The sequence below is a fragment of the Candida margitis genome, assembly GCF_024628925.1.
Source record: "Candida margitis strain CBS 14175 chromosome Unknown scaffold48, whole genome shotgun sequence".
Classification (NCBI taxonomy): Eukaryota; Fungi; Ascomycota; class Pichiomycetes; order Serinales; family Debaryomycetaceae; genus Lodderomyces; species Lodderomyces margitis.
The window spans coordinates 33,573-47,499 of NW_026261861.1; the positions used below are offsets into that span (position 1 = coordinate 33,573).

General features: G+C 39.7%; 7 protein-coding genes across 7 annotated transcripts; 5 read left to right on the forward strand and 2 right to left on the reverse strand. All coding sequences in view use genetic code 12, as the record gives it.

The window, feature by feature from the left end:
• Positions 1-17: 17 nt before the first annotated feature.
• On the forward strand, positions 18-3,143 carry CANMA_003967 (DEAH-box RNA helicase; the record flags this gene model as incomplete). The annotated part of the gene is made up of 1 exon (XM_051816193.1): positions 18-3,143. The coding sequence occupies one exon, from the start codon at positions 18-20 to the stop codon at positions 3,141-3,143; it is 3,126 nt and encodes a 1,041-aa protein (XP_051670425.1).
• A 104-nt stretch (positions 3,144-3,247) lies between these two features.
• PAN6 (pantoate--beta-alanine ligase) lies at positions 3,248-4,180 on the reverse strand (the record flags this gene model as incomplete). The annotated part of the gene is made up of 1 exon (XM_051816194.1): positions 3,248-4,180. One exon carries the CDS (start codon positions 4,178-4,180, stop codon positions 3,248-3,250), a length of 933 nt encoding a protein of 310 aa, XP_051670426.1.
• A 658-nt stretch (positions 4,181-4,838) lies between these two features.
• CANMA_003969 (triglyceride lipase) lies at positions 4,839-6,038 on the forward strand (the record flags this gene model as incomplete). The annotated part of the gene is made up of 1 exon (XM_051816195.1): positions 4,839-6,038. The coding sequence occupies one exon, from the start codon at positions 4,839-4,841 to the stop codon at positions 6,036-6,038; it is 1,200 nt and encodes a 399-aa protein (XP_051670427.1).
• A 344-nt stretch (positions 6,039-6,382) lies between these two features.
• On the forward strand, positions 6,383-7,441 carry SRP40 (Srp40p; the record flags this gene model as incomplete). The annotated part of the gene is made up of 1 exon (XM_051816196.1): positions 6,383-7,441. The coding sequence occupies one exon, from the start codon at positions 6,383-6,385 to the stop codon at positions 7,439-7,441; it is 1,059 nt and encodes a 352-aa protein (XP_051670428.1).
• Positions 7,442-7,674: 233 nt separating this feature from the next.
• Positions 7,675-10,224, forward strand: CANMA_003971 (TFIIH/NER complex ATPase/helicase subunit; the record flags this gene model as incomplete). The annotated part of the gene is made up of 1 exon (XM_051816197.1): positions 7,675-10,224. The coding sequence occupies one exon, from the start codon at positions 7,675-7,677 to the stop codon at positions 10,222-10,224; it is 2,550 nt and encodes an 849-aa protein (XP_051670429.1).
• A 44-nt stretch (positions 10,225-10,268) lies between these two features.
• On the reverse strand, positions 10,269-11,159 carry CANMA_003972 (uncharacterized protein; the record flags this gene model as incomplete). The annotated part of the gene is made up of 1 exon (XM_051816198.1): positions 10,269-11,159. One exon carries the CDS (start codon positions 11,157-11,159, stop codon positions 10,269-10,271), a length of 891 nt encoding a protein of 296 aa, XP_051670430.1.
• An 869-nt stretch (positions 11,160-12,028) lies between these two features.
• CANMA_003973 (uncharacterized protein) lies at positions 12,029-12,448 on the forward strand (the record flags this gene model as incomplete). Its single annotated transcript, XM_051816199.1, has 1 exon — positions 12,029-12,448. One exon carries the CDS (start codon positions 12,029-12,031, stop codon positions 12,446-12,448), a length of 420 nt encoding a protein of 139 aa, XP_051670431.1.
• Between the last annotated feature and the right edge of the window lie 1,479 nt (positions 12,449-13,927).

Sequence of the window (13,927 nt, forward strand, 5' to 3'; positions counted from 1 at the left end):
ACCTATCAGTGAGAGGAATGAGTGGTGAAGATGATATAACCCTGCAAATAAAGCACAAACTAGCACTGTATTTAAACAAGCCTGAGAATGAGTCTTTGACAAAAACAGTGATTGCGCAAGCTCAAGGAAAGACTCCCGATGACTTTATAAAGTTTACTCAAATTATTGGATTAAAGAACGATGAGCATGCAAAGGACATTTATGATAGTGTACAAGCTTCGAAGTCTATTTTGTCGGCCACAGCACCTAAAAAGTCTCGACTCAATACTCAAAAGTCTGGAAAACCTGCAATTAGGCTATCATTTGAGGACGATGATGATGATAATGATATGGACGAGATTGTGAGTCCAAATATCAAAGTACATTCCAAAGACAACACTCCCACTCAACCAAAGTTCAAAAAGCTTAGGAAAGAGGATGCAGAGAAACTCAAAGAGATGCCCCCTGGTGACGTGAAAAGAGAGTCACCAAAGGAAAATAGTGATTGTGAGTTGCCTCGTATTCAAACTCACCGCCCCACATCGAATCAGCAGAATGGAAGTCAAAAATTGTCTTGGAATTCAAGAGTAAAACAGCAAAACCTACCCAATATTTCTTCAAACGAAAGCACTGGTGGCTACTTCGACTCAAAAGGGGAGTACATAGACTATGATCATTCTCCTGGCAATGATTTCAATCGCATACCGATAACTAGCCATGTGTTGATCCCCCCATTCCTTGAAAAAGTAAAGGAACATTTAACATTGCAGATATCAGGCTCGAGCATCAGAGGAGCAGGACCAACAGTTGATCCAGTAAAGGATTCCACTTCAGAGTTGGCATCAATGGCAAAGCAAGGGTCGTTGGTGGTGCAAACAAAAAGGTCGAAGCAGGAGAGGGCAAAACAAGTCAAAGAGAAAACAGGTGTAGCACAGAGTGAAAAAGTAGAAGAGCTTGGAGAGCAGCAGGATGAGGGAGAACAAAAGATTGATTTTGATATCATCCAGAAACAGAGGAAAAGTCTTCCAGCGTATGCCGTGAAGGATGATGTTGTGTCAACAATTAGAGACAATCAAGTGACAATAATCATTGGGGAAACAGGTTCAGGAAAAACAACACAACTAGCGCAATTCCTCTACGAGCAAGGATTAGCCACCACGACGACAGATGAACGAAAGATTATCGGATGCACTCAACCAAGACGAGTTGCAGCAATGTCTGTGGCAAAAAGAGTCAGCGAAGAAATGCAAGTGCAACTAGGAAAAGAAGTTGGATATTCAGTGAGATTTGATGACAAGACAGATCCTCAAAAGACGGTTATAAAGTACATGACTGAAGGTATTTTGTTAAGGGAGATCTTGGCCGATAATACATTGAGCGAGTATAGCTGCATTATCATTGACGAAGCCCACGAAAGATCTCTCAACACCGATATCCTTCTTGGGCTATTCAGAGGGTTGCTAACGAAAAGGCGAGATTTGAAATTAATTGTGACTTCGGCAACAATGAATGCTGACCGATTTACCAGATTCTTTGGAGCAGCACCGCAATTCACCATTCCTGGAAGGACGTTCCCCGTTGATGTTTATTTCAACAAGAATGTTACCATGGATTATGTTGAAACAACAGTAAAGCAGATCCTTTCCATTCATTTAAGCAAAGGAAGCGACCCCAAATCCGAATTTGTCAATGATGGTGACATTCTTGTGTTTATGACTGGCCAAGAAGATATAGAAATCACATGTGGCCTACTACGTGAAAAATTAGAAATGTTGGAGAACCCACCGCCTTTAGAGATTTTGCCCATTTACTCTACCATGCCACAAGAATTACAAAAGAGAATATTCAACAAGTCAAGTGTAAAAAAGAGGAAAGTTGTTATTGCGACAAACATTGCCGAAACCTCGTTGACAGTTGATGGTATCAAGTATGTCATTGATTGCGGATTAGTCAAAGTCAAGGTTTACAACCCCAAACTAGGGATGGACACATTACAAGTGGTCCCCATTTCTTTAGCCAATGCAGAGCAAAGAAGTGGTAGAGCTGGGAGAACCGGCGCTGGTGTTGCATACAGACTATACACGGAAAGAGCTACCGATCCCCAAAATATGTATCAGCAGCCTATACCGGAAATTCAGAGGACTAATTTGAGCAATACAATGTTACTATTAAAGTCGTTGAATGTACATGACATCAACAATTTTCCATTTTTGGATAGTCCCCCCAAGGATTTGCTCAACTGTTCATTATACGATTTATGGGCAATGGGTGCATTGGACAACTTCGGCGAATTGACTAAACTTGGACGTGACATGATTCAGTTCCCCATCGAGCCCTCTTTATCGAAGCTAATTTTGTTGTCAACTGAGCTGTACTTTCGCTGTTCCGAAGATGTGCTCACCATTGTTGCTATGTTGAGTGTTTCCAATATTTTCCAACGGTCAAAAGAAAGAGCCAAAGAGGCAGATCTGGCACGAGAAAGGTTCATTGTGGCGGAGTCAGACCACCTAACGCTACTTAACGCTTACACACAATGGGAAACAAATATGAACAAATTTGGCAGTAATTGGAATAGAATCAACGAGTGGTGCAATAGAAACTTTATCCAGCATAAATCTTTGTATCGCGCAAGAGAGATTAGAAAGCAATTGGCGTATATAATGCAAAAGAAGAATCTACCCTTCTACAGGGCCAAAAACGATGATGACATTCGAAGGTGCCTATGTGCCGCTTACTACCATCAACTGGCTAAGCTCGTGAAAATGGGAGTTAATGGAACTCCCGAATTTATCAACCTACGTCATAACTATATGAAGATGTATTTGCACCCTACTAGTGGGTTGTTGAACAGCAACTTGGGTCTGAACTTTGTCATTTACCACGATTTGATCTTGACGTCAAAGGAGTACATGAACTGTGTTACTTGCGTTGACCCCATGTGGCTCCTAGAGTTTGGCTATGTATTTTACGGTGTTCCTGAAAGCTCTCGTGATAAATTAGTCGACACAATGGGGATCCACACTGGGGAGGAATTCAAGCACCAACTTGAGAATGATCGGGTATTGTATGGGGAACGGAATGCCAAAGCACAAACCTCCAACAACAAAGGGACCTCGACTACAAACAAAAAGAGTTTATTGTTCCGAAAACGAAGGAGAATGTAAAACACAACCAACCATTTATAAATTATGTACAAAACTTTTTCAATTGCACCCTTCCAAAAAAAACAAAAAACAAAAATCATCATCATTATAGTCGTAAATGTGCTCTATTGTAAAACAATGTTATCTATCAATCTCGCCTTTTCGTCACTATTCTCTTTTGGAACTTTGACAGCACAAGACACGATTGCACCCATGCCAGGTTTCACTGTTTCAAGATCAGTCAAAAATTCAGGATGACTAATGGCAATGTATTCGATGTCAAAATCAGGCTCCTTTTCAATGACTTTTCTTATTTTAGCAAGAATTTCACTTGCTTTGACTTCTTCCTTTTTGTTTCTTCTCTCGTCGTAGAATGCTTCTCCATTTTTCAAGGCTTTGTAAATGACCGAGCTTCGATCTTTCATGTCCTGAGACAAATATTCATTCCTCGACGACATCGCCAAACCGTTACTTTCTCTTGAAGTTGGCAAAACTCTTACCTCAGTAGGGATGTGCAAATCTTTTACCAAGTTCTTGATGACTACGCATTGCTGAGCATCCTTTTGGCCAAAGTAGATTCTCGTGGGTTGTACAATATTCAAAAGCTTGGTGACAACAGTGGCAACTCCTCTGAAAAACTGTGGCCGAGTAACCCCCTCAAGTTGTTCGCTTGATCCATGAACGGTGACAAAGGTACCGCGTTGATTTTCGACATCTAGCGTAATACCACTAGGGTACATTTCGGTAACTTTGGGAACGAAAATTGCATCGACAGGTTTACTCTTGAACTGTGATTCCAAGATCTCCAAGTCGCGGTCCAAACTTCTAGGGTATTTGTCCAAATCCTCAGTTGGCCCAAACTGTGAAGGATTGACAAAGATGGATACTATAGTCTTGTCATTTTCTTGCAACGACTGTGATACTAATGAACAATGACCTGCATGTAATGCACCCATAGTTGGAACAAACCCAACTGATTGGTTATTTAAAAAGAACTGAGCTCTCCATTGCCTCACTTGGTGTACTGTTCTGAGAATTGTGATTTTACTTGATGTCATAACCAGGGACTATTTGGTTGTAGAATGAAAAGTCAAGAGAAGTTGTAATATGAATGTGACTGAAAATTTTCAATTTTGCAATTTTCAGATGACGCACAAAATAAACTTTCTTTTCTTTTCTATTTATTCATTATTTTTTTTTTTTGATTTTTTATACGACGCGCAGCAGTTTATAAAATCCGCACATGAAGAAAGAGCAGTTTCGAGATTGAATCTACAAAGGGAAAGAAACAATGGGGACGAAGTTGTTGGAACCCCATTGTTGTACCACGAGTACAAGGGCTAATGAGCGTACAGACTGCAAAGTTTCCACTGATTCTCCTGCCAAAGTCAAGCGTTAGTGAAATAATCTATTCTTAATTTGGATCCACTACATACATCTAACAATAATTTGATTAAAAAAAATTTCTCCCTCTCACCCCTCTATGAACGGAGTTTACTACCTCGTTCCTGCTTATGTTGTTTAATTTGAAGAGCCCCTACCTGTAAAGTAAAATACTGTATGTCGGCACTACCATTTTGATTAACTCCTTTCTCCGTTTTTGCGCAAAGCTCCTTTTCCCCCACACACACGCATCTGCCACTTTTGCCGAGATATAAAAGCGACGTTTCTTGCACAGCGCATGTACTCATATTGCCGGCTATATACCATAGGACAATGTTGTTCACACTCGAAACAAAACAAGTCAAGGCTCATCCAACAAGAGCTACAGGCAGTACATTGGTTGCCAAAGACGCTGAGGATTTGACTATTGTGTATAACAAGTACAAATCTAATCGTCCTCGTTCTAAGTCTCAATTGTGTTTCAACTTGGTGTTTTGCCACGGGACTGGGTTCAACAAATCAGTATGGAACTATTTAATTAAGGTGTTGTACCAGATTTCACAATCAGGTGATGCTCCTTGGCACTTGGACACTGTAATTGCCATGGATGCCATTGGACATGGTGATTCAAGCTTGGCAAACGAAGGAAAATTAGGTGGTGTTTATATGTGGGATGATGGTGCTAAAGACGTTAATGACATTATAAAACACGAAATAGCCACCACAGGAGATATGGAGAATAATTTCGAGACCCGAACCGTTATTATTGGTCATTCGATGGGTGGGTTTATTGCTTTGTACGCAGCATTTTTGGAGCCAGCACTCTTTGACGCAGTTGTAGCTATAGAACCGGTTATCTATAGAACAAACGAAACAGAAGCAAGATTCAATAAACTGTTTAAAAAGTTAATCGGTTTAATGATGGATGCTTTTGATACTGAACAAGATGCCAGAGACTATTTCGAAAAGTACTCATTCACCAAACGTTTCCAGCCTGATGTATTGCAGGATTACATTGCTGATGAAATTTACAAGACAAAGAATGAGGAGGGAAATAATGTGTATAAAACCAAGTGTCTGAAGGTGAGCCAAGTCAGAACATACTTGAGCTCTTTCTTGTCTATTCCAAAAGGTATGTTGGCGTTACCTTCGATTAGGGTCCCCGTATTCCATGTTGTTGGAGGGGATGCTAACTGGAATGCACGAGAAAGTGTAGAGTGGATTCGTTCTGCCATCCGGCCAGATATGCTAGCAGGGGCTACAAATATCGAAAAGGGACAACATTTAGTAAACTCTGAACAACCAGACGAAGTGATAAAGATTATCAATGATGCTTTGGTAAAAAGAGACCAAGATTTCAAAAGCACACTATCAACGATTCCAGAAATTGGGTTAAAGGGCGATAGAAAAACCCTCCGTGACCAACAATATAATTCACTTTTGAATCTTGACTTGGATAACGTTTACGGGTTTGATACTAAGAAACATCTGCCATTTGATACGAGTGTGAAAAAAGCTAACAGCAAGTTATAGAGCTTGAACTATTGCACCAGAGCCATTTGTGAAACTTCAAGGCTCTGTCGCATAAGTTTTTAGAGTGCATGTTTAAAATTATATATTTGCTTAACCACGTTATTGTAGTCTGAAGTTCAGCTTTTTGGACTGTTTGACTCTACAAGCTTTTTCTTCCGATAGTGACTCCCAACTCTCAACCATGCAATACCTGGAAGAGCTTTTGCAATTTCTATTTCTAATTCTCTATTTTTGTGTAAGATAAATATTTTTACAACCAAAAAGAAAAAAAAAGTTCCAAACTCTCTCATCTCATCTTCCCATTAGCTAAATATCTATTCAACACCAGGCAAATTCAGTTTGATATGACAGTGACAATCGAATTAAAGTTGACAGAAATCCTTGATCATCTCAAAAAGATTGTCAAAAATGACAAGCACTTGAAAGGTTTGGACGACAAGGTCTTGACTAAATTGGCAGAAAGCTTGGACGTTCAGCTGCTTGACAAAAAGACAGCCAATAAAGTATTTGACTTCATTAACCAGTTAGGGATTAGTGAAAGTGAAACACTGGTGTCTGATTCTTCTGATAGCAGTTCTGAGGGTGATGATGAGAGCAGTTCAGGAGATGAAGAATCTTCAAGCTCCAGTGACGAAAGTGACGACGAAGAAGATGTTAAAGCCAAAGGCCCAGATAGCAAGATTCAGAGGAAGTCCGAGTCAGTTGACTTACCACCTTCTGAGAGCTCATCTTCGGATAGCGACTCTTCCTCCAGCTCATCTAGCTCAGAATCAGACTCAGACTCAGACTCAGATTCAGACTCAGATTCAGACTCAGATTCATCAAGCTCGTCATCATCTTCAGGTTCAGAGTCAGACTCTGATGCTTCCGACTCTTCAAGTTCATCAAGTTCATCAAGCTCATCAAGCTCATCAAGCTCATCAAGCTCATCAAGCTCATCATCAGACTCAGACTCAGACTCGGATGTTTCCGATTCTTCAAGCGAGTCAGATTCAGACTCTGATTCTGATTCAAAATCATCCACCAAAAAGAGAAAACTAGAAGACACCAAAGCCAAGCATGAGACAAAGAAGGCCAAAGTTGAACCTAGCTCTTCAGCTAGCTCATCAGTTACCGAATCCATCACTTCAAACTCTACACCAGCCACCCCTGAACCAGAACTCAAGCCAGGACAAAGAAGGCATTTTTCAAGAATAGACAGGACAAAGATTTCTTTTGAAGACAAGGCCTTGCAAGATAACACATACAAAGGGGCCGCTGGAACATGGGGTGAAAAGGCTAGTGAAAGGTTGTTGCAAGTTAGAGGAAAAGATTTCACCAAGAATAAAAACAAAATGAAAAAAGGTAGTTACCGAGGAGGTAGCATTACTTTTGCCAGTGGGTCCTACAAGTTTACCGACTAGATCTGTTTTACTAATGTACAGTTGTGAATAGAATAGATAGATTTACATATTTTTAAAAGCATTTTGGCTGCCAAAAAAGGATACATAATTGTAAAATCTACACGCCTCTCTCGTTTTACATGAAAAAAGAAATCAAATGAATGATAAAAGGCAAAAGCCATTACAAATCATATCTTCTCATCCTTAATTCAAACCTTTACGAGTTTTTCATAAAGGATCAAAAATTGTATATCATGTCCAGGAGATCACAGTCAGTCAACTACGCTGAGCTTGATGATGAAAACTTTTCCGACGAAGGATATGTTGACGTAGATGATGATGATTATGGCACACCCAAAAAGAGGAAGGCCAACAAAGCAACTGATGATAGCGATGTCCAGGAACTAAAGAGAAGAAAGGCACGTATGGCTGTAAACTCAGTTAAGGGTCTGTTGCAGGAGCCAATCTTTTCCGACGATGACCTACTAGACATTACTCCTGATTTACCAGCAGGTTACATACCCGATGCAGTGTCAAAGTCTTTTGGTTCATCTGATTTTTCATATCTCAAGTTGAAACCAGATCATTTTACTCGGCCATTATGGATTTCTCCAAACGATATGAGAATCATATTAGAGTCATTTTCGCCATTGGCAGAGCAAGCGCAAGATTTTTTGATCACAATCGCAGAACCTATTTCAAGACCGTCACACATACATGAGTACAAGATAACCCCCTTTTCGCTATATGCAGCAGTTTCCGTGGGATTAGAAACGAATGATATCATCTCTGTGTTGAATCGGTTGTCAAAAGTGCCCGTGACAGACGCGATAGTAGAATTCATCAAAGCAGCAACCGTATCGTATGGTAAGATCAAGCTAGTTTTGAAAAACAACAGGTACTTTGTTGAAAGCACACAGGCAGACATATTGCAAATGTTGCTCAAAGATGAAGTTATTGGGCCTTTAAGGATCCAGTCTACAGAAAACACAGTTACAAGTAATGGTTTGGTGCAGTCAGCTCCGCCGCAGAAGGACATCGATATTCCCGGTACAAAGAGAAAAGAGGGCTCAGGCGAGGCAGCAAAACCAAATAATGAAGCTGAAGACATTTTTGCTTCTGTGGTGGGGAGTCGAGAAGACGATGACGATTTAGATACTGTACATTCGTTTGAGATCTCGCATGATTCTGTCGAAATTGTAAAGAGACGATGTCAGGAAATAGACTATCCAGTTTTGGAGGAGTACGATTTCCGTAACGATGCGAGAAACCCAGACCTCGAGATTGACTTGAAACCATCGACACAAATCAGACCATATCAAGAAAAGTCTTTGTCGAAAATGTTTGGTAACGGAAGAGCAAGATCTGGTATTATTGTGCTTCCCTGTGGTGCAGGTAAGACATTGGTTGGGATAACTGCTGCTTGCACGATACGAAAATCTGTTATTGTGTTGTGCACCTCGTCGGTATCGGTCATGCAATGGAGGCAACAATTTTTACAATGGTGTACTATACAACCGGAGAATGTTGCTGTTTTCACTTCAGAGAATAAAGAAATGTTTGCCAGTGAATCCGGACTTGTAGTTTCTACGTATTCAATGGTTGCAAACACTCGTAACAGGTCTCATGATTCGCAAAAGGTTATGGATTTTCTCAGATCTAGGGAGTGGGGGTTCATCATATTAGATGAAGTGCATGTCGTGCCAGCAAATATGTTTAGGCGTGTTGTTACAACTATAGCTGCACATGCCAAACTTGGTCTCACAGCGACTTTAGTTCGTGAAGATGACAAGATTGACGATTTAAATTTCTTGATTGGGCCAAAGTTGTATGAGGCAAATTGGATGGATTTGGCCCAAAAAGGCCACATAGCTAACGTTCAATGTGCTGAAGTGTGGTGTCCAATGACGGCAGAATTCTATCAAGAGTATTTGCGAGAAAGTGCCCGAAAAAGAATGCTTTTGTACATTATGAATCCTACTAAGTTCCAAGCGTGCCAATTTTTGATACACTATCATGAAAAGAGAGGTGATAAGATTATCGTGTTTAGTGATAATGTGTATGCGCTTCAGGAGTATGCATTGAAGCTTGGAAAGCCATTCATATACGGATCTACACCACAACAGGAGAGAATGAAGATTTTACAAAACTTTCAACATAATGATCAAATCAACACCATTTTCTTATCTAAAGTTGGGGACACTTCTATTGATTTACCCGAGGCTACCTGTTTAATCCAAATATCTTCTCATTACGGCTCCAGAAGACAAGAGGCTCAACGGTTGGGAAGAATTTTGCGGGCCAAAAGACGTAACGATGAAGGATTTAATGCCTTTTTCTACTCCTTGGTTTCCAAAGACACTCAAGAGATGTACTACTCCACTAAGAGACAAGCATTTTTAGTTGATCAAGGTTATGCTTTCAAGGTTATTACGCATTTGAGTGGGATGGAGCAGTTGCCTGATTTAGCCTACGCTTCAGCTAGAGAACGTCGAGAATTATTGCAACAAGTGTTGTTGAAGAATGAAGATGCTGCCGGCTTGGAAATAGGTGATGATGCTGATACCAACTTCATTCCAAGAGAACAAAGAATGAGGATGGAAAACGGCAAGCAAAATGGTGCCACTAGGTCGGCTGGTTCATTGGCGGGATTGGCCGGTGGTGAGGACATGGCTTACATTGAATACAGCAGAAATAAGAATAAAGAATTAGACTCCCATCATCCATTGATTCAAAAGATGTATTATAAGAAGAAACAGCAACAACAACAGCAGCAGCAACATCAGTCACAACAGCGCAGATAAGCAAAAGCAGTATCTACAGTGGAAATTTTATAGAGCTATCATGTTTATTTACTAATAAAATCACCAAAATCATCGTCTTCACTCTCTGAACTTTGACTAACTCGCGATTGTTTGTCCTTTGCCTCATAGTTGTTTTCGTTGTCGCTTAGACTTAAATCCTCATAGTACGGGTCCAACCCTGACTCTTTGGATTTAACGTCTTCATTCAGCACCGTGTCTTGATCTAGTATCTCTGCCCATTTATCATAATAGTATTGTCGCTGTAAATGATCAAATCTCATGTTGTAGTTTTCCAATTGCTCTATAAATTCTTCAGAGTCAATATCATGTTTGAACCGCAATAGTAGTGCTACCTGTGGTCCATTGCCTCCGCTGGCAGTTCCTGATCCATCTTCAATCAATGGATGAAACCCTGAATCGGGCAATTGTACAACAACCCTAAACCATTGGGTGGATACAATTCCCAATTCGTACGAAAGTTCTCGAATTGTATCGGTGCCATCATTGGCAACACTTTTAATTTGCTCCATTTTGATTTTACTTGTCTCAACTTCGGTGTCTACATCCTCATCGTCAGGCCGTAACCCTAATTCTGCTTTGAGGCTCTTATTAATCGGCACATACCAAGTCTCGCCCCAAAGTTTTTGTGATTGCGAATTGGCATCGTTGATATACTCCAATTTCAATCGGTGTTGGGTAAACGCCGGTATTGTATGAGACTGCTTTTTATCTTCATTCTCATTAGCCACCCCATTATCCCGATTGATTTCTCGAATTAATTTGATAGTACCGGACCATATGCATTCGACTTGTTCTTCGATTCCATTACCTGTTTTTAATTGATTTAATAAATTGGACGGTAAATTGTATAGTCTGATATGTTTCAGTTGAAATAGCACAAATTTGAGCACCTCATCAGAGGTGTCTGTCGTCATTGGATAGCAATTGATGTGTGTGGGTGTGTAAGTGTGTGTGGCGTCTTTCCCTAGCAAAAGAGATAAGGTGATTTGATTTCCGAGTAAGCCAGAAAGACTGAGATTTAAATGCCGGAAATATTGCAGCAAAAGTGAGGAAAAAAAAAAAGAAAAAAGATTACATCATTGAGTGAAATTTTTGCTAGAACGCTACCAATACATTGAAAGGTTTGCAATCAGTACCAATGAAAGGCTAAGTTACATTTACAGTTCGTTTGGACCACAAACCTGTTTAGATTGACTGATATATAGTATATTTTGTGGAATATACGCTCTAAATGGAGGGATAAATAGTACATATCCCAACGCATTTACCTGTAGCGCCATTTCTTACGTCAATTGCCAGTGGAGCCAGTAGGGTGACATTACCAGTAGATGCAAAGAAGGAGTTTATTTTTCATTTTAAAGCCTAATTTTACAGCTCCTCTGTATGATGTTGAACTTCAACACTGAAGGAATGGGATGGGGCTTTTGAAAAATCAAAGGGTTCAGTAGGCGCCTCATTGCTTCTTGACTTTTACGAACTAATGACCCCAATCCTTGTTGTGAGCAACCATCTTTTCAATCTACGTCTGTGTTCTTTACCAACAGTCGAGTGATTATAAAGTGGACAGTCAAAGAAGCATTGCCGCATAACTAGTGCATCTAGAAGAAGACGATTTTGATCACTGGCGACTATAAATATATAACACTCAGTCCCGCTGAAGCTTCTAGTCCCTATAACATTACTCGTTAGCAGCAAAAGATCATTCTGTAAGCTTTGTGTTCTGGGGGCTTATAAATGATCTTTCAGTTGAGTGACAGTTTTTTGACAATTGCTCATGTGTGATATGAAGTTGGAAGATACGTTTGAACTATTGTTAGACATAGGATCCACGTATTCTTATTTACCAATCATAATTGAAGGCATAGCAAAAGAACTGAATGGAACCTATGACGAAGAGTTGGAAACCTATACTGTTGATTGTGGTTGGAAACGAAGCAAGAAAAATATTTGCTTTAATTTCCCCAAGGGGCCTAATGTTACCGCACTGGTGTCCGATTTTATCCTCACTGTAAAACAATTTGCTGCATCAAAGAAGAGGTCTGATCAAGATACATATGCTTTTACTATCTTTGATGGCGATGGGTACAGTTCAATGGGGGATGATTTTATCGGAAATTCCTATTTGCATTATGATTTGGAAGATAATACAGTCGGAATAACCCCTGCTAAGTTTATCAAAAAGAGTTTGGTTCAAAATGTGTAAAGAAAGGTGCGATTTTTATGGTTTTTTGTTGAGAGTTTGGGTACAGTTAACATCAAAAGATAAACGGAAGAAGATGTAAAGCGCAAGACTGCAAAGCTTAGAAATATCTATACCAATGACCTCGAAGTGTTCTATCTTTGTTTTGTGGATCGTTAGGAAGTTACATCCCACAATTTTGGTTTTGCATTGTCCTTTGCCTATTTATCTTCAAAAAGTAGCGATCAATGGCAAAGATAATTTGTCATAACAAACAAAAATCCATGAGGTTTGGTCTTATTGTCTGGAGGCGAAATGAAAGGGAAGATTATTTTATGTGCTTTCTACTTGAAAGAGCATTACAACAAACAGTATGATTGAAACTGGAAAGGGTGTTGCCACAAACAGCATGATCCACGCTGCAAAGATCAAGTTGTTCCTGGCACTTCAATGCAAATAGCAGACCAAGTTAATTGCTCAAACCACTCTGCAACAATTTCCAAGAACAGAGACACCACTTTATGAAGCTCTTCATATGTTTCAGCAGTAAGGTTTAGAAGAGATCCACAAAGATGGAGTAGATGAATTGATAACTACGATATGGAAGACAAAGTTGACAAAGATGAACACCGAAAAGGTGAATTTGTTCAAGTGGATTGACAAGGACACGGGAAACTTATTCACGTTGGATTCAGGTATAATAAATGTACCCCTTTTCCCGAGGACTCCTGTGTCTTGTCTTTCCAGCTACTTTATTCATTAAGTATACCTGTACATGGAGCAGGGATGGCAGAGATTGCCTGAACCTGAATTAGAGTTTACCCAATTGACCCACAGTTTAATTGCTGTCAAAATTTTTACAGTTGTTCAACTTGAATGTTGCCTTTGAATGAAATCCACGCTCTCGTCAACAAGACCTAATTTGAAACTGTATCACAAGGTTGAGGAGTACAATTCTCAATGGACGTTTAATTGAAATAATGTTGGGTCAGAAGGGTTGCAGAAAATGAAATGGAAACATTTTTTAACCACCGACGAACCAGGAAAGCGATTCAAATTGCCAGCTCTGAATTACGATATTACCATTGAGACCCAACCCAATAAAGAAGTAGCATATCATTACCTCAAGCCTTTATTGGATATTGTTGAAATTGATTTCAATCCAATGTACAAGATTGAGGGTAATGAAAATAGGCTTTTCCAAAACGAACTTACTACTCAAGAATAACCAGTAGACATTTTTGGATTTTAAAACGTGTAACGACTTTGTAGAGGTGGTTAGAAAGTAAATTGTGAAGATTGTTTTTTTTTTTCGTTTATTGTGGCACATTGGATGGTAAGGTTGAATTAGAGACAAATACGTGTCTCCTTATGGCTCCATATATGGTAGTCACAATCATAGTCTACGTACACAAGGATGATAGTACTGTTAAGCCTGATTTTGTTGTTGAGAAATATAAATATCAAAATTGGCCTATTTTCATATGGAGTTATTTGCATGTG